At 41.1% G+C, this 23,962-nt stretch overlaps 1 protein-coding gene across 1 annotated transcript in view; it reads right to left on the bottom strand.

Annotated features, from left to right (window-relative positions):
• LOC119700946 (hedgehog interacting protein) overlaps positions 1-20,130 on the bottom strand; it is a 70,718-nt gene extending 50,588 nt beyond the window's left edge. Inside the window, exons 1-4 of the mRNA XM_038136691.1 lie at positions 19,811-20,130; positions 12,617-12,812; positions 5,378-5,534; positions 4,349-4,550 (exon numbers count right to left, since the gene is read on the bottom strand). Coding sequence (XP_037992619.1) covers positions 4,349-4,550; positions 5,378-5,534; positions 12,617-12,812; positions 19,811-20,077 — 822 coding nt within the window. The 5' untranslated portion in view covers positions 20,078-20,130. The remainder of the gene's footprint in view (positions 1-4,348; positions 4,551-5,377; positions 5,535-12,616; positions 12,813-19,810) is intronic.
• Between the last annotated feature and the right edge of the window lie 3,832 nt (positions 20,131-23,962).

Genomic DNA, 23,962 nt, shown 5'->3' with positions numbered 1-23,962 from the left:
TTGACACTTTTTTTTCCCCTGCTGAGACCATTATGAGATAAAATCAGATTTGCATGATACTTTTGGAGCCTTTAAGATTTTTGCCTAAATTTTGACAAGAGATTCAGACACATCAGGTCTAATTTTTCTAGATAATTGATTAAGGTCTCCTTAAATGCCACTTAAAGTGTTACCATTATTAGTTCAATAGCTTTTCATTTCAACTTTCTGCCTCTTTTCTACTTGGCAATAGTTTAAAACAGAAAGAAAATAACAACAGTGAAAATCAGACAAAGAAAAAATGGGTTCTAATATTTTCATTAAAAATTTGTCTTTGCTACATAACTTTGAAGGAAGAACTGTAAAACGTTTCTCTGCAACTAACAGCTCTCTTCACCACAACACAATGGAGCAGTAAATCACCAGAACAGGGAAAGCAGACTTTTAGTTTGGGTGTTTTATGAGGGTTTTTTTTGGTAAAAGGTTCATTCTTTTCTTCTGTATACACTCAGGATAGTTTGCAATATTAATAGGTACATTAATATATTACAAGATGGAATCAGTATTTTCTCCTCTGCACTGGGCTACATATTCCTAAATAGCTGAGCCAGGTGCATGGCCTATACTTAAGTTACAGGGCCATGTTTCATTCATGTCCTCGCTCAGCTTTGAGGCAAGACCAAGGTACATAGATTTTTTTGGTCACCACATTCCTGACACAGGGGAGGAGGTGGCCAAGTGTCCACACACTACAATACTTATATAGCCAGGTGACATAAAATGCATTGGAGAAGGCCACAGATGTTGATTAGCAAATTCTTGATTAATATCAATTCATGGCTTCCAACAACTAAGTTAAAAAATAGAAGATCAAAAAAAGCATTCCTGATAACTGTGCTGTCAAAGACTTTTAGAAAGTAGATGTTCCAAGAAAAATTGGTTTTTCTTTTTTTTTTTAATCATCAGGAATCCTGCATCTAATGTTCTCTTGAGTAGGGCCCCCAAGAAGCACAAATCACTATCATCCATTCATGGAATCTATCTCTGTTATGAAATACTTCTCCACATTTGTGCTAATTCCTTCTGAGATATTGGCAGCAGATAAAATTATCGCTGCTCCTTTTTAATTTGAACTCCTTAAAATTAAATCATGTAACTGTCAGTAATTGCACTGCAGCAAACAATTTTCAAGCAGAGAACCTCAGTGACTTCAATGAACATTAAAAGCCAATGGACCAGTAAAACTTAGGCAAAGAGTTGTGCCACTCTTCTCACTTACTTTCTATTTATACCCACAGACCTTCCCAGGAGTGATGGACAGGAAGCAAGCCCAGACAATCCTGTTGATGTGCTTAGGTCAGCAGAGCCCATGAAGAAGCCCTACAAAGTTGCTCAGAGCAATGTTAGGGGCTTCAAATGAATTTCATCAACAGAGGGACCAGTAGATCCATTAGAGAAACAAAAAGGCATCTTTTTAGGAGGGAAACATGACTTATTGTTATACAATGCAATCACCTCTCTTCCCCTGTTTTTTTATATTGTCTTTCTCCATAACTGACTGCCGGTGCCGTAATGAGTGAAATATGTTAGTGAGATCAAAATTAACCTCCAGGATTATTTTTATGAAGGAAATATATCACTTCAGTTTCTTGGTTATATCAGCTTCAGGATAGTTTAAAGTTGATTCTTTGGAACAGATTTGCTACTTTATTACAATATAATGATTTTATCACTGCTAAATTTCCTCTTGACATTAAAAAAAGAAGACAAAATCAAGCACCACTCTATTATTCCATCTATTGGTATTATAAATATCTTAAGGGGATAGATGTCCAAAATTCTTTTCAGAGGCATCAATTTATATTACCTTTGATTCAACCACAGCTGCATTATTGGCATTGTCATTATCATTATTCTAATTATTTACTGGGTACGACATATGTCTCTAAAAGTCTGAAAAAGTATTTTTGCTGTTTTTACTGTCACTGGAGTTAAGTATTTGTTTGTATTTCAGGTACAGAAAGAAAGTAGCAGAAGCGGCTGTTTTCAGACACTCTACTGTGAGAGAGAAAATTTTTACACTTCTTTTTAGGGGAAAAAAAATTGTTTGCCTTTTCTTGCTTTTATTGCTCTGAGGCTGGAAAACAGATGAGTGGTTTTTGTTTTCTTCAAAGTGTGTACGTCCAAATTCTGGCACTATACATGGTTCCTAAGTGAGCACAAAGGACACATTCCATGATGTTTGTACTGTGCAAGTGGATGCAGTGTTTTACATAGTGGTTTGTTGAGTTTTTTTTGGAACTGCTGACTATTCTGCACTGCCTGCTGGAAAATCATCTGCCCACAGATGATTTGGAGTTCTCCATTACTGATTTCTAGTACTGAAGTGTGTAACAGGTAAGTAAAACCAAATACTCTATCAAGTAGCGACAATGCTGCCATTGCCACAGTGATCTCCCAAGCTTGTGGGTAAGGGACCATGGGCAATGATTATAGGAACTAGACTGCAGAGGATAAACGTCAAAATGTTTAAGAACCCTTGTTTTAAAACTATCATTTAGGTTATATGGGGTTTGGGGTTTTTGATTTATTTATTATTTTAGGTAATGTACTCATTCCACAAATTCTTTACTCTTTCTATTTAAGAGCTGGAGTCCTGGTCCTAGGCAGATTCCCTTTCTCCTTCCCTGCAAAGTACATAAAGCCTCCATTCTTGCCAGCCTGCATTAAACGCTGCAACACAATTATCCTCAGTCACTGGACTGTTCTCTAAGGAATTGAATTAGACTTTCTAGCTTAGAAACATCAAATTATTTACACAAAATGTTATAGTTGAAACAGATCCAGTGTAGAGTATTACATGATGATTTTTTAAAACAGAACTGAAAGTTGTATCTGATCCTGAGGCACCTGTTGGGAGTCATATCAAACAGGTTAGTGCCTGTTCAGAAGCATGGAAAATCAGTTTTCCATTTAGCCTTGTCTCTAAGTTGCAGCTGTAAAAGTTTCCTCAAGAAAGATTTCTTTGGGACCAATAATAGTTCTATGGAAATTTCACTGTCAATTTTACATAAGTACAAGTGATCAGAACTTTTGGTTAAGAAATATGAAACAGCCTTAGATGGCTGCTCAGAAACGCCCCTGGTAAGTCCCTTCTGTTTGGATATCTTGAACATAATGGTTATCTTCAGGGACGGAAAGGGAAGCATTCAGCAAAATACATAATCATATAAAGTAGTTTTTTTCCTGAAAAAGGTGCAATATGTTTCATTGCTCCCTTTTTCAATACACACTAAAAACCTCTGAGATTTTCTCTCAGAAAAGTCTATCCTAATTGGCCTCTTGCCCTTACAGCTGAAACAAAATTATCAGTTAACATGTGCTATGCATTTCAAATAGACCTAGTTTGTCACAATTATCATTTAAGATCCCTCTGTCAAGAGCGTGTCAAGATAACTTTCATTCGTGAAGGCTTTTTGATGCATAGTCCTGACTGTTCTAGGCATAACCTGATTACAACTTAAAACTTCTTTATATATCTGAATTTTACTTGCATTACCACTCTGAATTGTGACAAGGAATCAACATGGAACAACACTTGACAGCATTCCAGAAGTAAAATATCTTCCAACAGACTTAAGAGTTTTCCGTTGGTACTTACCCCATACCTAGTTGTAATTTCTCACCTCCACCTTCCAAAATATTCCCATCAGTGCCAATTCCCCACTCACTGCCCCAACCACAAAAGTGTTCCCAGTGGACAGGAAGGAAGCTGTTCATCCCACCAACCCTCATGTCTGAATTGAGAGGATCAGTCACTTTTACGTGCCCCTCCAACAACAAGCAGCTTTAAAGCAGCCTTCCACCCAGGGAAGCTTGTGCTATATTTGGGGTTGAGCCAAGTGGGAACGAGCACCCCTGTTCCTCTCCAGGGCATCCCTGAGCATTCCCAGGCCCCTCCTGTATCTAGCTCTCCAGGCATCACCAAGCACCTGGAGGGCAGGGGAGGCCCTAAGCCAAACTTGCTCCCACTGGCACCACAGCAAAACTCATCTGAATTCAATGGGCTGGAAATGAGCCCAAAGGATGAAAACACAAAGATATTGCTGTGGAATGCTGGTGCTGAATAGTTTCATTTGAATTTAAAGTGAGGAAAAAAGGAAGGGAAAGAAAATAGTTTGACAAGAGTTAGAAGATGCCGTTTCCCCTTCCCACTATGAGTTTTCATTTTGCCAGAAAGAACTGTGGTGTCTTTTGTCGTTACTCTTTTTTGTTATTTAAATTCAATTAATACCTAAAAAATATTCTTCCCATTTCTCCCATATACATGCTAAAATATAAAAAGGTAGAGGTAAGTATAAAATCCAACCTTTATTCCACTTTGAACAAGCTTGTGTATATCCAAAAATGGTTCCTTGAGTATGTCTCCTTCGGGAGTGAAAATCTTCACGTATCCTTCTTTCTCAAGAATAAAGAGGCGATGGGATCCATCCCCACAATGTACTGCTCCAACAGGCTGCCTTAGTCCACTCACAACCTCCTGAATACAGAAGCAGTTGTGCTTGTGTTTTCTAAAGAAATTTAAAGAAATAGTGAGACATTTCTTCTTTCTCGTAACCATTACACAACAGTGTCCCTAAAAGATAAAATCATTGTTGTGCAATGATATTAAAACAGGTTTATGATAAAACAGTTTTTAATATATTAATGTGTATAAATTATTCCCTTGAATGTATGCAAGCACATAATACAGAAAAACAGCTTTAACTTCACTTGAGGAAAATTTGGCCTGCATACAAAAAAGACAACATTGAATAAACTTAGATCCAAAATGTAGAGCAATGGGAGGGAAAAAAAGTTGGTGAAAGAAGAGAACAATTTAGAAATATAGAATATCTACTATAAAATAAACACAGTAAATTTCATCACTTGGATAAAATTTGGATTCTAATATCCATTTAAAAATAATGAATTATGATGGAATAATCTAATTTAATTATTTTCACAAAAAAAACCCCTCCACAAATGAAATAAATTAAAGATCACGACACAAATATTTTACTAATAAACTTATTGTTGTTTTTTAGTACTATTAAATTTAGGTACAGACTACTTCCCAGAACTATGAATGATCCACGGGCTGGACAATAACCAAGATCCACAGGGTGGATCAGAGCAGGATTTTAACACCTTTTCAGCAAGGCAAATATCAAATGGTACTTAAGTGCTGAAGCTCGTGTAACTTTCTCTTTTGACGTACACTAGCAGCAGCAAAAGAAAGTCACATCTGGAAAACACAGCTGCTCAGCATAAGAACACACGGAGCTGTTTCACTGTGAAAACCACAGGCTTTGTTAGGGTTTTTTTTTCAGATTAAACAGCATTTATCTTTATGAACCTGCTGATCTCTTCCTCTTTGTCGTATTCTTCCATGTGGTCCAGGGAGTTAGAAGCTGGCCCTCGCACTTGTTTTCTTGGAAAATCTGGAAAGCACACACCACCATCTTTTCTTGCATAGTAATAGCAAAACTCATCAGCTGTAGTTTGGAGGAAACCTTAAAAATGCAAAAGAGCATACAAATATTTAGTGTGTTTTCATATCTGCAGTTTTGTGTCATCAAACTCATCTTTAAATAGATTATAGTGGAAAAAGACATTTTAAACAACGGGTTATCTGCAAAAAGAGAGTCTGCTCTGAGTAAACACAAATGTATAAACACAAACTGAGCATTGCCTGTATTTGGATTAAACCTCAATTTTCAGTGTGCTTAAGTTTCATTCAAAATGACACAATTGTTCACTCACTAAAAAATTAAGAGACAAAGAGACAAAGTTCAGAGTTGAGGCTGTGACACACTTCTCCCTAATTTTAACCCTATCAGTCAAGTGTAGTATCTGCTGTAAAATAGCCTGAGCAGCTTCTGTTTAACTTTTTTAAAATATGTGATTAGTTCTAGTCAAAATCTCAGGGAAGACTCTGGTAAAAGACATGCAGTAAAAGTTTTGTGGAATGCTGCCAGCAAAGGACATTGTTTGGAGAGGTGAGAAGTGGGAAGTAGTGCTGAAAACTGCACCATGTTGACATCCAGCTGGCCTCTGGTTGACTCCCAGCATTAAAGTAGCTGAGCAGTGTCCCATGGTCAAGTCTGTTTCCTCAGCCCAATCCCCTGAAAAGGGGATATGTCTCATGCTGCACTGGATGAAAGGTGGTCCTTAGGTTTTAGGTGAAAATGGGAAGGACTTTGAAGACCCAGAGAAACACAAAGTCGATAAAATGGGAGCCTTTGAAGAAAAAACCTGCCACTATTGCAATTATTTTCTTGCATTATGTTTAAGGACATTAAAAAAAAATCTATTTCTGTTCACAAACCTATTTCTAGTCATTTCGATCCAGGTTTTAATCAGGAGTATTAAATCTAAGAAGACAGTCTGGCTAGTTATACATGTACTGTTTTACCAGAACATTGTTGAGATAATATGTCTTAAGTTACCTTCGTTCCTGTTTGCATTACTGGCAACTGTCTTAGGACGTACTACAGTCCAGGACATAACTCATAGGATACACAGAATTAGCACTTAATTGGAATTAGAGGCCTAATTTATGCATGGCTTTACCACTTGTGAATAATGCAGTAATCCATAGATCTTGGCCATAAAATCTCTGGCTTACAACGTGCAATAAGAACTGATCAGGGACAGCTGTGTTTCATTGGAAAATGCCAATTTCTTACAAGCAAAGCTTTTTCAGAAACATTATCAGTTTTGACAAAATTTTACTTAACATGATGTTTCTGGTCCAAGCTCAAACTTCTGGTCTAAATGAAAAAGACAGAACCAGACAGCAAACCTTGTATCACTATACTCCAATGTCTTGTAATTAGGGTGTTTCATTAGGAAGAGGAATATTCAGGTCAATGCCCCTCCTCTGTCAGGCAAGAGTTTGACCCTAAGTCTCCCATTTCCCAAGTAAATGTCCTAACAACGACTTTATTAGCTATCCTGGGGTGGTCTCTCTGTGGCTTTCTTCATGGAAAATTTCGAAAGAGTTCAATTTCTTCCTTATGTGGAATAGGAAAATTTTTTGGATCCCAGAATTCTTGTGGAGTGAAAAGCCTTTCCCACCCAACTATACTTCTTTTCATATATATCTTCCTTTAAAATTATTGGAAAAAATGACAGGACAAAGCCTGCCTTAGATTTCTATAAAATAATATCTGCAAACACATGGTAGTGTGTTGTGGTGTAAAAGTTTAATTACCATGATTTGGAGCTTCAGTAAGTTTCATCTCTGAAGAGCTGCTTTTAATTTATAGTAGTTACTTGGAGAAAATGGGAGATGTAATTTCAAGTGGAACAACTGAAGAGGAACTCTGATATAATCATAGAGTAGTATTCCAAAGCTTGTAAATATAATGCCAAAATCAAAGGTAATCTAAACTCTTGCTGTTGAATTATTGGACTTAAGAATACAGGGGTTTGTCTTTAATAATTTATTTCTCTAGGCGCAGTGGGTCATTTGAAAAAATACAATAGCAAATTAGAAGTGTACAATTACTAAGAATTTCTAGAATTTTCCAAGTATACAATTTACTAATCACTAAAGATAAACTTCTCTTGGCTTGAGTGTTATCTTTAGTCAGGGAAACCCAGAGCAGGTTGTGATCATGTTGTTGACTCAGAACACGTCCATTTCAAACAACAATCAGATGCAAACTCACTTGACCAGCGCAATGCCTTTTCTTATATGTAAGACTAATCTCTTTGCCTGATGAAATATTTGATCATGCACTAAAGTGCACTGCAGTTGCCTTTTGCTGTTTAGCAAACCCATCAGCAGATTCTAAGCAAGGATAAAGCTTATGGACCATTTTCTTTAGAAATGCTTGTGAAAAAGTGGAGCTAGAATTAAATTAGGAAAAATGTTGCATTACTGGAAGGAATGCAACCTCTGTAAATACAGTTTCACCTGTGCATTAAGGGTGGAATCTTGCTATTTTGTTCTATAAAAAACACAGTAATTTAGAAAAAAAAACCACCTCCATGTCCTATATATGCTTCATTTAACAAACTAACAGCTTCGCTGAGGACATTTAGAGAAACATTTGCTTCTGCACTCCTATCTGCTTGTAGCCATTTATTATCTTCGTTCTCATGCTTAGATTGTAAGGTCTTTAGTGTACAGTTTGCCATTTTGTTCAGAGTTTGTACAGTGTCCAGAAGAATGGTCCCTGACAAGTGCCCCTAAGCACAAGAATTGTTTGGAGAAAAGGAAAAAAAAAGTAATAGGGACTGCAACCCTTGGTCCTGTGTGAATTTCTGTACTAACTAATTTTTTTTAAAAGACTCATACATATTATTACAAATTTCCTACCAGCTGTGTACGCGTTGACAGAGCAGTGCCTGTGTTAACAAAGAAAATTGAAATCACAAAGGATGATTAAACATCATGTTTAAGTGTCAGATTTTGCACAGGCTTGCATTTCTATGCTAAACTCTGTCTCGCAAACAAGAATCCAACGACAGGCTTTTCAGTTAAGGCAGCTACAGTGAAGGCTTTCTGTGTTCGCCTTTATAAAACACTGTGGGAATAAATTGCAAGATTAAAAGCCTTTTCAAAGGAAAACTGCTCCCAGCTGATCCCCACCTCCTCTCTCCACTTGTATTTGCAGCCAGTTGTTCCTCACACTGTATCTCCCTTCCTGTCCTATCTTCACCAAATTCCACTTTGCTGGATTCCCTGATTACCCAGTCCCTTTTCTCTGCTCTTTGACACACAACTCCAGTGCCATGGCAGCACACGTCTCAGTCTTCGCAGCAAGTCAAAGACTTTGCATTGCACACAGGATTGAGTATCATCCACTCATCTGAGTAAACCTGCACTGTCTTTGAGGGCATCTGGAAATCAGGCTCACCTGCTTTATTTCTGCTGTGATCTTGAGCATACAGTTCCACATTGTGTCAAAGCAGCCTTTACTTTTTGGGGTTTTTTTTTCTCATTTGCACCTTTGACAGCTAGATGTGAATTTATTCACAAAAACCCCACATTCTCCTCTCTTCTCAATTGCCAGTAAAAACCAAACCAAAGACGTGATTTCAGACAGATTGTTTAAAAATGTACTAAGTCCACTGGTACCTCACATCATTTCCAACTGGTTTTCAAGTGACTGGTGACCCTCTTCTCCTGCTCAGACACTGCAGGTTCCTGCACACAGGCAGGGCCAGGGTCAATCCCCTTCATGGTCCTGTTACCAGTAGCAAATTTACCACCTACTACTGTTTTTCTGCAGGGTGACTGTGACTATTAATCAGCCATGTTAGAACTTATGGAAGTGCTCTGTGAGTTGTAGAATTTCTTAGAATTCCAATGTTTTGGGATAGAATTCCAGCATTTTGGAACAGCCTGTTTGGTGCTTGAAAAATCCTATCAGACGTCTGTTCTGGTAATGTCTGGATTCAGATCTGGGCCTGGATCTGAACTCACCCACAATCAACTGGAACCCATTTCTTCAAATGAAAATAATGGAGGCCAGATAGCTCAAAATCTCTCCCATGTCCTTGGATGGCGCCATGGCTATGGCACAGGTTTGTTCCTTAGAATATGCCACTTCCAATGGCATGGATCAAGTTTCTGATTATGTCTAAAGGCAGAATCAGCTGTGGCTTTCTTTACTAGCTGTATTAGTAATAAATATTACATGGTCTTCCCTTATGGAAAGGGAAAACCTAAAATTCATACTGACTGAAGACACTTCATTAAATCACTTAACTCCAGTGTCTCCATCAATAATCCCTGAAACGGAGGCCTGAAGTAAAGATTAGATGAGAAATAATCAGAACAGTTATCTGGAAGCAGAGAAGCTCTAATCTTAAAGTCTTTGTGAAACATTACACCCTCCTGCTCATCCACACAATGCTAACAGCTTGTGATATTATTCTGCTTGAATAAAGAATAAGGTCCACTTTTTCTCTCAATATTCCTTAAGAAGTCAGTGGAAGTTCTGATACAGTCATAACTGGTGGGCAAACTGCTGTCTTCAAAAGAGTTAACCAGGGATCTGCTAGAGTTTTCATCTTTGCAGGAGACAAAATAGAAATGAATTTTTGAAGCTAAGTCATGAAAAAGACTGATGCATAATTTCTCAGCTTTCTTGGTTAATATGTACTGGTAACATTTCAATTCCAGAAAAGATGCTTGCTGTCTTAAAATGTTAATAATATTTCTCATTTGCACAGGACTTAAGGGATAAAATTATTTTTGTAGTCAGCAATTTCCTTAAACTCTGTTGTATTGGTGTTCAGAAACAATTAGCACTCCCTAATGGAGAAAGAGTAATTATTCGACATTTTAACAAATGCACAGTGAATCATTGCCAGAGACCTTGGGTTTGGGGGCCTGTTAATTTTCAACTCTTTGTAAAATCCTCCAGGCTAAGCTGAAAACATAGCTTCCACATTTTCTATTTTTTTCTTTCTTTTGCAATCAATATTATTATGGATATACAAGTCTCACAAGGAAAACAGAACTCCCAAATAAGTTATTTTAATTACTTATGTTTCAGAACATACAAGACTATGAAACTATATTAAAATCCCATAAGCCATCTTCTCAAAAAGAGGGACCTGAATCTTAATGAATACTTTTGGGAAATGCTAGAATAGGTATCAACGACCATGAGTACCAGTCAACTCACTGGATTAATCCTGTTGGTGCATGTAAGCATGCAACAAGTTTTTGTTAGTACAACCTACTTTCAGGACAAGTATTTAGAACAATTATTAGCATCTGATTGATGTAAGAAAAATCTTATTTTAACCAATGCTCAAGTATGTAAGCTCTTTTCCTGCAAAGCACAGTGCTCTGCCCAGTGCTAAAGTTATGCTTTCATCTGGTTATCTTTCAAGGCAACCTGGGTGGTCACAAAAAGCACTCGACATCTTGATGCACTTCAGCAGTTTTACATATACACAAACTTTGTAGAAAAATAAATTTGTCATTCGTCACCACATATGTTGATCTGAGGACCGAGGTTCTTGTGGCTGTAGCTCCTGTGCTGCTCAGCCTTTTCTCATTCTCCCTCCCTCCCTCCACCTCCTCCTTCTTTCCCCCTTTTCCCTCTTTCACTTTTCTCAATTAAATAAATTGTTTCCTCATAAACACAGAATGTCACAAAACAACTCCAAGGGTCTCATTTTGCAGAATATGAAAATCATTTGTGCTAGCTATAGACTCATGTCAAAAATGTCTTTGTGCTGAGTTCTTGTATGGGCCAAACATTTAGAATATCTAATCTGTTATCGCTGTTCAGCGAGCAGTCTTGGCAACTATGATCTATTCTGCTTTACTTTGGGGAATGTGATAAAGAGCAAGAAACAGCTGGTTTAAGAAAGCCTTAGAAACATCTCTTAGTTTATAAAGACAATAATAATATTTTCATATTTGAATGGGTTGAGGTACATGTTAAACCACAGTAAAGGGAAAAAGTAAGTCAATTCAAAATGTTTTCTCAAGTCAATAAAAGAACACTGCAAAGAAAAAAAATCCCTGCACTCTTGGGGTTTCAGAGAAAACAAGTACACACTGTAAACATGCAATTAAAAAACCGTCCTCCAAATCCCATCCACTTAAACTATCCCTTTTACTCAAATATGTTTATATTATATTACAAAGCTGTGTTCATATGTTAAAAGTGACTCTTCACAAATTCATTTTTCATCTTATTATCAAGTCCTTTTTTCCAGTCTGTGTTGCTAGTTTAAAGGAAAAAAAAAGAAATCTTAACCTATTTAATTATTTTCTCCTGTGTGGTATTGTTTATAAGTAGTGTTTGGAAAGGGAAAAAAGCATAGTTTAAAAATGACAGTCTTAAACATATAAATAATTTACTATTGGGAATACCAAAGATGTTATTTAACATAATAGTGTCTTAAGACAGTGTTTCTAAAAGAGCCATCCTCTGCGGTTATTTTGTTGATATAGTTACAAGTGATAGCACACATTTGGTGACTGCCTCAGACAACACAGGGCAAACTCTGCTTTTGGTTATGTCCAGCTAACTCCACTGACTACAGTGAGGAAGTGTTAGGTAAGTCAAGAATTTGCTTGTTAACAGCACGCTGGAAGTGATTCAAAGATCACAGAAGTCTATCAAATAGGGCCCTTTGATTTCAATGGGCTTTAAACTCTATGGAAAAAACATCAGTTTCTAGGGTAACAAAACCAGAAAAAACACTTTACTCATCAGCTTTTAGAGGCTACAGCAAACAGCCAGGACCTTTTATATCTTGCATTTTAAAGCAATCTATCATTTAGAATAGCCTTCTGGATGACTAGCTGCTTGTTTGCATTATTAGAATGAACACAATTATATTTCAGCAAAGGTAATAGTTTCAGGTGCCTTTGACAACAATCAAACCATGTGTGTTTCATGGTGAGTTTAACAGGAGGGTTGCAATAAAGCCCTCAAAGTATTTACCTCCCTACACAAGATGCACTCTGAAGACATTCTGTCCCTGCTTGGGCAAATTCCCTTGGATATCACTGGGAATTTTTCCTGGTTAGAAGTTGGATCTATAACTGCTCCGGCAATATCAACATATCAGGACATCCTTTAGCCCCATATTTGGTTATGAGTTTTACCTGGTATGTGACCTCTGCAGGTGTAATAGAATTCTTTACAATAGTCTTTGCACAGGTAGGGAAGCATTAGTTCTTTTTCAGGAGTTTCCCCTTTCTCAGGTGAGTGGAATAGGTTCTGAGCGTGAGGTGAGCAGTGTGCACACTTGATTTCCTCCAGTAGCTTCGCACATTCTGTGTTGTTGGTAACAGAAAGGACCTGCAAGCCACAAACCAGAGACAAGTAAACCTGTGACCTCTGTCCCCATCCTACACAAAGAAAGATTGCATGGCCTAATGCCATTAATAATGCTAATGGAACCAATACAGCTACTACAATGCATTGAGCTTCACGTTCTGGTGGTGCCAAAGTTATTATTATGAAATGTGCAATATGCTATTGGTAGAGTAAGATTTTAATTTCTTTGATTTCTTATAGAAGGTTCTTACAAAATCTTCTATAAGATTTCCTACCTGAGCTTGCTTCTCAGATAAGAATAACAGTATTCAAGTTATTTTAAGGACCCGTGCCCACCATCACACCATGCCCACCCAATCTCTGAACTAGAGGAATCATTTGTATAAGAGGGAGTTACACCAGCAGGCGTACCCACTTCTCTGACAAGAAATACCTAAAATCCTAACTTGTAAGGATTGGCCTACTCAAGTGTTTAGAGACTAAAAATTAAAATTCTCGCATCACAACACATCAGGAAAACCATGTCTAGGTATTTGTAAAATAAGTGTATGTTGAACAACACAAAGCCTGGCTGCTGAAATGACTGCTGTGGAATTCAGCAGGTGCCATGGATTTTTCATGCTTTAAATGCTGCTTTGCTTTTTGCTCTCTCTAATGCACACTATTTGGAGGTGGGAAACCCTGTATGTTTTCAGATATTTTTCTATTTCAAGTGCAAAAGTAGAATTTGTGATGTCTTGTTTGTGTCAATATGGAAATTGTAACTTTGTCCTGAAAAAAAGCATATATTATGGATGCATAGCACTTAAAGAGGCATGAAACCACAAATGATGATGTGTTTAAGTAAACACAGGAGCCTAAGTAGTGCAATGTCATCAAATCGTGAAAAATAATGGAAAACAGCGTAGTTGTCTTTATTAGCTTTTGAATGCGTGTACTTTATTAATCTATTGTTAACTACATGGATTGTTTTTTGTCATTCATCCCAATGGTGGGCAGTGGGAAATGTGTTCTCTCCATTGAGAGGGTCTGAATCCATTCCAGTGCAAAAACAAAGGTCAGGTTCTTTCTGCTATTTATGTAACACAGTTATAAACAGAGACTGTAAGACACTTATGATAAGAAATATTGATGTTGTAAATGTATGTATTGTATGAAATTTGTAAATATTTGCAAATCATGTCTTTGAAAATATTGCTAGTTTTTCTAGAGCTCGTATCTCTGGGCTGATTTACAGAAGGACTTTCCAATGTCATTCTCTTGCCATGTAACATTAAAGGGAATTACCTAAGTTGCTTTTGATAAATAAGTTATTTAGTGCAGGAACACTCTGGATATGATTGAATTTGCTGTCTCATAGGTCAGCTCTGTTCTAGAATGCTGTACTTTGATAACACAGGTCTGAACTCAGCTTTTTATTTACAGGGCATAATTACATAGACCTCAAATGCTTGAGAGAAATGCACTTTCAATTGTTTAAAATAGGTATGTATTCAAAATATTACACAATATATGGCCCATAAATTTAAATAACATCCTATTTATAACAACCTTAATTTATAAGGCAATCCCTATCCAGGAAAATTTACTCTTACCATACATATATTGTCAAAAGACCATCTGAAATGTGCACTAAAGTTTAGTGTTGGAAGTTGGACCACTAATTAGAAGAACACCACTTGGCTTCTACCATTATTCTGGATGTGCTGCCATGGGCTTCAAAAACAATTCCTCCAGGTTTGCCAGGATCACTAAATGCATTAAATGTTCTGTTCTTCAGACTATTTTCTGTCAAACTATCCTCAGCTTCATAGCACCTGCAGGCAAGTAATGTGATTAACATCTGCCACGTATAGTTTATTATTTCTCTTCAAACCTTTCTTGAGAATATAATTATCCCATATATTTTGTAAAGGGTTTGTCCTTTTTTTTTAAGCTTTAAGACAGTAATCAATCAGACAGAAATGACCCCTGCATGTTGCATGTATGGCAAAAGGTTTGCCTTAGTCCTGAATCCTTTTGGGAATTTGTTCCATGGCCACAGGCTCTTCTCTCCTGAAAAAGTTTAGATTCCTTTTGCTAGATTGCCCATTTGGGCCACAGCAGTAGAATTCTTAACCTTAGTCTTCTTTCTTGAGTTTCAGATATTGTTCTGAGATACAGTAAATCTTGACAACAAGAAGTAAAAATATAATGACAGCTACTATAAACTATAACCAAAACACATAACAACTAAAACTTTCAACTTGAATACTGCTGAGGATTGCAGTTCAGGTAGTAGAGAAGAGACTTGACGTGCTTGCAGCAGTCCATGCTGCTGAGGCAATGTTCTGCAGTAGCTGAACTTTCCTAAGGGATGCTGTGATTCTGACACAGGGAAGGGGCCTGTATAATTCAATCAGGTCATTGGCTGCCAAACAGGACAAAGTCTGAAGCCAACAGGGGATGAGCAAAACCACTATCCATAAATGCTACTTTTTAGGAACATCATGTCACTTGTCTCTTGAAGCAAGGATGAAATAACCCATTTTGGTGCTTCCATCAAAGGACTGTGAGTACAGACCCTTCAAAGTACTTGCCTACATGCAGTTGTACCACCTGGTTTGCAGAAGTCTCAGAAGTTTTCATCAGGGAGTTCATCTCGGACTTTCCTGTGGTAACAGTGTGATGGTGTGTTTAGAAGTACAAGTAAACACAAGGTATTACTAGGTAAATATTCAGTGTGTTTATTGAATTAACTCCACAGAGATGCAGATAGAAAACTGTACTTCTACTGGAAGACTCCAGAACACATTGTGAACAGGGGGGGAAAAATAAATTACAGGATGGCAAAGCTAATTTACTGTTTCTTGTGGAAAACGTAATTGACGTTGCCTGGTGATACAAGCTTGCCAACATTTCAGTCCTCAAAGTTAAGACAAAAGGATCCTAATCCCCCTGAGCAGCTGCTATCCAGGAATTAACCACAGGAATTTGCCCCCTCATGTCATTTCTGGAATGAATCTTGGTCATATAATAGCTAATCGGAAGATTAAGGAATGAGAGTCAATCAATTATCTGAAAATCAAGTACAATGTTACTTAACTTTTAGAATGCTCAAGCAAAATAGGGTGGTAACATTTGCTCTGTGTGAGGTCTGATGTGTAACTGTACTGGCTTGGAGATAGGACAAGTCTCTATTCTGAATTTCAGTAAATCGATAATGTATTTATCCTGGAGTATACTAAATCAGTTCTAAGCAGATTCTGAAATACTTATTTGAATAAAGCTTTTTCTGTTGGATGTCTACTTTGAAAATGACCTTAAAGTTGACAATGGCTTTGGTCTTTTGAAGAAATGTAAACTAATTTCCTGCTTCAATTTTTAAAGTCCTATGTGAAACCATCAAACTGCAGTGGTTTAAACTAACTGCGCTCTGGAAAATATGTAAAACTTCCAAACATTTATTGCAACATGCCTAATAATGATTATGCCTGCTGCTGACTAATTTACAACATCTGTAAGTTCATCCTTTAATCTCTAGCCACATGAAAGTAGAACGGGTAGACTAAAGGTAAGATAAATCCTGGAATGCACAGGAAAGCACAGCATACTAAATTGGCTTATCAACAGAAGGAAGAGTGCAAAGAAGAAGGAACAGAAGATGACACAAGAGACAGAAATTCTTTACGACTAATATTGTCATCTGTTTTGTGTACTCTGTCATATCTAGTTAGAGAAAGGCAGTAGAATTTTGATGCTAACAGAAGGAAGAAACCAGTGAAATAAGTCATTGTATTAAGCCATATTTGATATACAAGCATTTATGTCTAAAAATCATGTGCTGATGAGATTGTTCAGCTGTTGAGTTGAACATATGCCTCTTCTGTATTATAGTGCTGGATTATGTCATTAAAGAGTTCAGTTTCAATTTTAGGGTAATATTTAAATAGATCATTGTACTAAGGCAGCTGTTAAAGGGACCCCAAGATGAGTTATTTGTTTAGTTGGATGTGTTCAACAATAGCCTTTGTTCATGAAAGAGCCAGAGCAAACAAATGATTGTAAAAGGGCACACTTGAAAACAATTACTTTTCACCCATTCCTTGACAGCCTTGGCTGTGAAACCATCCAAGGTAGAGAGGACTTCTTTGCCTGTCAGGCTGTAAGCAAACTTTTAGAAAAATTGATATTACAATGTTTGGCTGAGATGTAGCAGCCCTTCATAAACAAGGGAATGTTGCCAGAAAAATAAAAGAGTTAAATGTCAACAACAGGATGCAAATATTTTACTTGAGACAGTGCAGTGTTGTATCTGCTCTTTACGGGAGCTCCATTATTGTTCCCAAAGCTGCAGGTGGTGTTTTCATTTATAAGCACAGATCAATAATTTGGTTAAAAATTCTCACAAACCCAGCATCTTTACCAAGAGCCTCTTATTAGAATGTCTACTAAGCATGGTCAATTAATTTTTATTTATTTTTAAAGATGACAGTGCTCAGATTTCTGTTAATGGCATGGCCTCTCCATCATGTAGGTAGATGATGGAGTTTAAAAAAGCTGGCTTGGGAACTGTAGTAGAGCACAGTTTAAAAAAATGTTCTTTTAGAAAAGTTACATTCAAATGTATACCATAATACTTTGCCAAGTCTTCTACAGAATGACCACCCCATTCTGTCAACTCTAAATTACATATATTTTGACATATTTTTAATCATATATCTTTATCAGATATGATAAAGCAGATTTGTGAGTTTCATTGAAATTAATCTTCAGTGAAAAAAGTCTGATTTTACAACCCCGTACAATAACATTCCTTTAAAAATGTAATTTATATTTTAAAGAAAATATGAAACGGATTCAACAGCTCAGGAATAGGTACTGTGGTCACTTCCTCACATTTACATCAGGTTTTTAGTACCGTCAGTAAGAAAAAACCACATTGAAAAGGAATTAAAAGATCTTTTAAAGTAATAGTAAGAAGAGAATAAACACTTCAACTGCCTGGGGATGGAAAACTAACCAAAATTGAACTTCCAGTTTATTGCATTCAACCAATTACCACAAGGGTCTCCAAGCACTGAATAATCTCAGTAGTATATATGCCACCGCACCGAGACATTGCAAACAGGGTGAATTAAGGACATATTTTCCAGTCCTTATTTTTTTTTCCTTTTTTTTTTTTTCCAGCTAGATCTTTCAGGTTATCTGTGTGTGGTTATAGTTTAATTCAATCATCACACAGGAGCCTAATGACACTGTCTCTAGACAACACCAAGAAATATATCTGCCTTGAATCTCAAACTGCTGCTGCATATGGTATGAATAAAGAGAGATCTGCAGCTGAAAACCTGCAGTAAGACAGTTCTCAATCATCTGGGAATAGAGGGGGTAGGACAAATGCTCCCTCAAAAGGCATGAACATTTGGACAGAGCTGGGGACTGAAGGAGAATGATGTTCTCCAGTTTCACCCATTAGTGAACCAACTAACAAACACAATGGTGTTGTTGTTATTCTTTTGCCATAAGCAACAGGACTCTGTGTGTGGGCAGCAGTTTAGTGGGGAGGAGGATAAGTCGACCCCTTTTTGTCCTATTGATTTTTTCCTATTTGCATGACTTGAGCAAATTAAATGATGCAATATGGCTTTTTGTTACAAAACAAAGTGAGAGATACCACCCAGACACATATGTTGATTCGTAGAAGCTGTTTACATGAGAATGGAGTGAAATCTACCGTGAACTGAGCATAAAAATTCGATTCAGGCTGGGTATTTTTTTTTTATTATGCTTGGGCCAGCAAGACTGAAACACAAGTTTTCCAAGAGTCTCTCAGACCTTGACAACTAGAGAGTTGTAACTCAGGAATTCTTAATTAAACCTAAAGGAGGATGAAATGTTAAAAAAAAAAAAAAGAAAAGAAAACAAAACCAAAAAAACAAAAGGAAATAAAAGAAAAGGAAAAGTAATAATAATTTTTTAAAAGGCACCTGATTGTTTATTTCATGTGCAGTGATTCTTAATGACATTATTCAGCAACTTCCCTCCCCGTGCATACCCCCGGATGCAGCACTGGCCAGCAGAGCACAGCTTATCAAACACAGTCCTGCCTGGTTAGGTACCCACGCGTTTGAAAATCTAAGCAACAGGCTGATAAGCAGAATTTAACTTGCTAAAGGATGCAGAGAACTTAACAATTTTAAAAAATCGGTGAGCAGAGGAGGTGCTTGCCTTCACATGACCGCAGCTTGAAACTGGGCAGAGAGGCTGCCAGGTAATGTGGAAAGGCAGAGTATCTCAAGGCACCTGGTGAGACACCGGCCCTGGGCGAGAGCCGGGAGACCGGGGCTCCACAGCGGACACTTCGGGGGGCTTTCGGCGCTGACACACGGAACCGTGAGTAGCACAAGGGCCCCGAGGCGGCCGGAGATCACGGAATGTCTCTACACGGGCATCAAGCCACTATCCAAACCCCCTCCCGAAGTAAGCATGTGGAGCAAACCGGACACGCCAGGAAAAACCCAACCCGGATGGCACCGCCGGGCGAACGCACAGCCCCTCCGCTGCCGCTGCCGCTGCCGGGCGCCCGCCCGGCCCCTCCGCCCGTCCCCGCAGCCGCGCCTGGGCAGCGGCGGTACCTGCGGGCGGCCCGGCCCCACTGCACGGGGACGGCACCGGCGCCGGGGCCGCCGCCGGAAACTCGGGCGCTGCGGACAGAAAGTAACTGGGAGGCAGAGCCGGCGCTAGAGCCGGCACAGCGCTCCCCCCGCGGGGCGCCCGCGTCCCCTCCGGTGGCGGACCTGAGCCGGCTCCCCGCGCCTCCCGGGGCAGCGCCGACCCACAGCCGGGTCCCGCTCCCGCCGCGCCCTCGCCCCGGGCAGGAGCGGCCGCCCCCCGCCGCGGCATCGCCCCCACCGCCCGCGTGGGAACGCGGCAGGTTCGCGGCCGGTGCGTGGCTCGGCTCAAAATAATAATAATAAAAAAGCCCAGAACACCAAAAACCTCCCCCGAAGCCCGGCGCAGCCCCAGGTGGTGCCTACCTTGGCTTCGGCGTGCGGCAGACCCTGCGCCTCGGAGCGGGAGCAGCAGGACAGGCGGGGGTAGAGGCCGCGGCACATCGCCTCCCCGCCGCCCGGGCCCTCCGGGGACAGCACCCGCCGGTCCCGCTTCTTCAGCCGCCGCGGCGGGGTCCCGTTGAGGCACCTTCTCCTCCGGGCGCCGCTCTCCCCAAACTTGGCATCCCCCTCGAAGAAGCACAGAACCACGGCCACCAGCAGCAGCTTAAACGGCAGCATCTTGAGCATCATGCCTGAGGGAGCGTGTGAATGCACCCAAACCGGGGGTGGGGGGGGGGGGGGGGGGGGGGTGGGTGGGGGGAGAAGGAAGGAGGGGAATCCCACTGACTTTTCTTTGCACTTCAGATCAGGAAACCACCTCCCTCCCCCAGAAGGGGAAAGTCTGGAGGAGAATAATAACAGCAGCGGCTAAAGAGCCGACGGAGGAACAGCACCTCGGCCACCCCCGCTTCTTCCAAAAAGGTGGACGCGAAGAGGCAGGAACGGGGGGGACCGAGCCCCCGAGTCCCGGCGGGAGGATGCTCGAAGCCGGCGAAGTTGTGCGAGCCGCACAGGTTTTAGCAGCGGCCGCTGCCGCGCCGAAGCGCCGAGGCTCGGAGCGGGCCGGGCAGCGGGCGGCGGCAGCAGCCCTTCACTTGTCGTCCCATAGGAAGGGTGTCCCCGCGGCGGGACTGCGGCGGCGGCCGGGCCGGGCGATGCCCCCTCCGCTGCTGCTGCTGCTGCTGCTGCCGGCGGCGGCGGCGGCTGCGGCTCGTCCGGGCTCTCATGTTTCGCTCCCTCTTTTCTTCTTCTTTTTAAGCGGCGCGCGGGGAGGTGCTGCCACCGCGCGCCCTGCACGTCACCCGGCGGCATCCACCGGCCGCGCGTGCCGCCCGTGGGGGCCCGCCGGGAGCGGGAGCGGCGCGGGGGCCGCGCCCGGCGGGAGGGAGCGGCGGCGGGCCCCGCCCCGAGGAGATCCCCCCGCCAGGGGGTCCGGCTGCCCCCTTCCCCCCGGGGGAGCGGGAGCCGGGCCTCCCGGAGGGCCGGCGGAGAGAGGGAGGGAGGGAGGGAGGCAGGGGAGGGAGAGAGAGGGGGGGCGGGCGGCTTCCCGCTCCCCTCTCTCGGCGGGAACCGGTGGGATCGCGGCGGTGCCCGGCGGAAGGCGAGCGTCGTAGGTGGGTCCTGCGCCCCCGACGGCCGAGGCGCCCGAGGCAGGGCTCCCTCGGGGTCGGCTCGCCCGCGCCCGCCCATGGCCCCCACAGCTCGTCCCCAACGCCACGGAAGGTTCCAGAGGCGCGGGGCCACGCGCGGGGCGGGCGTCGACGGCGGGAGCTGCCCTCAGCCCTCGGTGGCTTTTTGCAGCGGCGCTTCGGTGCCGTGGCTGCCCCGAAGGTGCCGCGAGCTGGCAGACCCTCGGTGTGCGGGCGCGGTGAGCAAGGTACAGCCTGTAGGGGACGGCGGAACGGCGGCCGTCTCCAAAGCTGTGAGGGAGTGGCACGTGGAGGGGTGAGCGCGGCCCCGGTGGGCCGAGAAACGGGAGACCTGTGTGTGGGAAGAGCAGGAAGATCCAAGTACCTGGCGCCTGGTGGCAAGAAAGCATCTGTGAGGCCAGGAGTCAATTTCTGAGTCAATTTCAATTTTCAGTTTCAGTCGCTTTGCAATCCAGAAAGGGAGGGCCAGCAGGCGTGGAATGGAGGGAAAAGACGGAAGCCCAGAGAACCCCAGCCCAGTGTAAGCCCTCAGAGGTGGCTGAGGTGCAACTACAGCCTCTGACTTGGAGGCAAATGGCACCTGCATAACCAAAGTCAGAGGTGTGTTCAGCAGGGACTGGCTTCTCATCCCAGAAATTGTGGAAACATTGGCAAGTACCCGAAGAGCCCCTTAAGAGGGAGAAAGGGCAAGTATTGCCCTAAGTTCCTCCTGAGCACTGGTGTCTCTATGCTGACTAGGCCCTTGGTTTTTCACCAAACAAAGCGAGTCTCTTCATATCTACACGTGCGCTCCTAAACAGCCGCACTGAACTAAATAGGAGTTTGGCATGTATAAATAGCACATCAGATGAATTACTGAGTAGACAGAAAGACTCTTTCCTCCCCCTTCAAGAGCATTTTTGACGGCAACTCATGACTACCCCTTGTCTTGCCACTGACTCTCATTTGACTGAAGGTTTTCTCAGCCAAGGCTTCAGCCACATCCACATGAGTAGGGAAGACCTGTGGTGCAGCTTGGGATTTGTCGCTAGTGTTGGTGAGTGAAATAAGGGTGTGCTCCTGAGATACAGTATCCTTGCTTTGTAGTTTTAGTGAAGAGTTTTGCTTTGCAATACACAAACTTGTCCCATAAGCAACCTGACGTGGCAGACCTGTAGCAGTGCAGTTCTACGACAACAGCTGTGCCTTTTGCATTACTCAGGGGTACTGCGCGGATTATTCTGAAATGAAAGTGATTCTGGTCTACAGCAGAATAACAGTATCATAATAAAGTCACTTTTATTCCGAAGCAGATCCCTCACAGTGGGTCACACTGGCAGAACTGTAGTGGCCTAAGGACAGAGAAGAGGTCTGTCTGTCTTTTCTCCTGTGTAGGCATAAATATCTATTCTAGTTCTCAGAGGAGGTGAGTTTAGGGTATATTAATTAGAGAAAGATTTCCCAAAGTGGGCTTTAGATCAAGCTGCCAAACTAAGAAAGAAGTGACAGTTTGTGAAGAGCTGTTTCTACACAGAAATTTTACTTGGATCTATGATGGAGAGATTTCCCAGAGATTCTGTGGAATGCACTGTTGACCTTGTATAATATGAAGTGCTCAAAACGTCAAGCTCTGTAGTGATATGGTGATGTAAAGATGTACAAGCAACCTTGAAGAAGGTTGAATGTTCTTTAAAACCTCTGAATAGAAAATGCTGATTCTCGGAGTTTTGTGCAAGAAGACCTGATTTAATCTAATGTTCCTTTCCACTCTTTAAAAGTACAAGTTGGCTTCTTTTCTAATGACGTATTTTTCTTGGTTGATACAGAATTTTTTTTTAATTTTAATAATGCAGAATTAAGATCAGTGTTAGTATATGCCAGTTCAGAGTGTTAACTTCAGGTGACTTCCAGCCCCTGATAAACAGAGATAAGGGAATACTTACGAAGTAAAAACATACACATAGGAAATATGTCCGTTTTTTAAGGCCACCTGGATTCTGTCACATGAGGCTCATTGCTAGAAATAATTAAGCATGATGATGCCAAAGTCAGCTGAATAAATTCTGTTATTTCTTCAGATGTGATGAGAATCTTTGTAGGATAAAACTGAGAAACTTTATAGGCTATACGTAAGAATCTTTGGGTTACAGTGCAATTACCTGTGAGAGTTAGAAAGTTTTAAAATGGGAAGCTATTTCTGCCACACTGCTTGAATGTAGCTAGACTTTCTTCTAGATTTGCCTGGGAGATAAACAGACTGTGCTTAGTTACACCATTACTTTAATTAATAGGTATTATTATGTATCTAATGATATGTCCTTGAGTGCCTGTATCATGTGGATTGAATGTGTCAAGAGTGTGAGGCTGATTGTGGCATGCACTTGAACTTACTGTTTCTCAAATTATTTTATGTTATACATATTTTGCAAGGAAATTCAGCTACACCAAGAAACTGCTTTCAGGTTTGAAGACCTGCTGGACATCAGGAAGAGTTTTTTCAGTGAAAGGATGGATAAAGCATTGGGACAGATTGCCCAGGGAGGGGTGAAATCACTGTCTGTAAAGTGTTCATGAAACAACTGGATGTGGCATTTAGTGCTGTAGTTAATTTGGCGTGGTGGTGCTCAGTCAAAGGTTGGACTTGGTGATCTTTGAGGTCTTTTCCAGCCCTAATGATCCTATGATTCTACGTCCCTGGGCTCCCTAGCAGTTTGAGCAAAAGAAGAAATGCGTAGTTACCTGTAGCAGCTAGAGTCAGTTTTGGGAGATACAGTTTTCACAGGAGTTTACAGATAGGTGCAGAAGCTGGGCAAAGTGATTTCATGGCACCGGGTTTGATAGAAGCAAACAGTAGCATCAAATTATTCATAAACTGCCAACAGATGTTGTTTGGTGGCACAGATTTACATATTCTTGTGATTCACAGGGAAGCTTTCCATGTGGTCAC

The sequence above is a fragment of the Motacilla alba genome, chromosome 4, assembly GCF_015832195.1.
Source record: "Motacilla alba alba isolate MOTALB_02 chromosome 4, Motacilla_alba_V1.0_pri, whole genome shotgun sequence".
Taxonomy (NCBI): domain Eukaryota; kingdom Metazoa; phylum Chordata; class Aves; order Passeriformes; family Motacillidae; genus Motacilla; species Motacilla alba.
The sequence above is the reverse complement of the archived record's forward strand: the minus strand, read 5'-3'. Positions and strand labels throughout refer to the sequence as shown.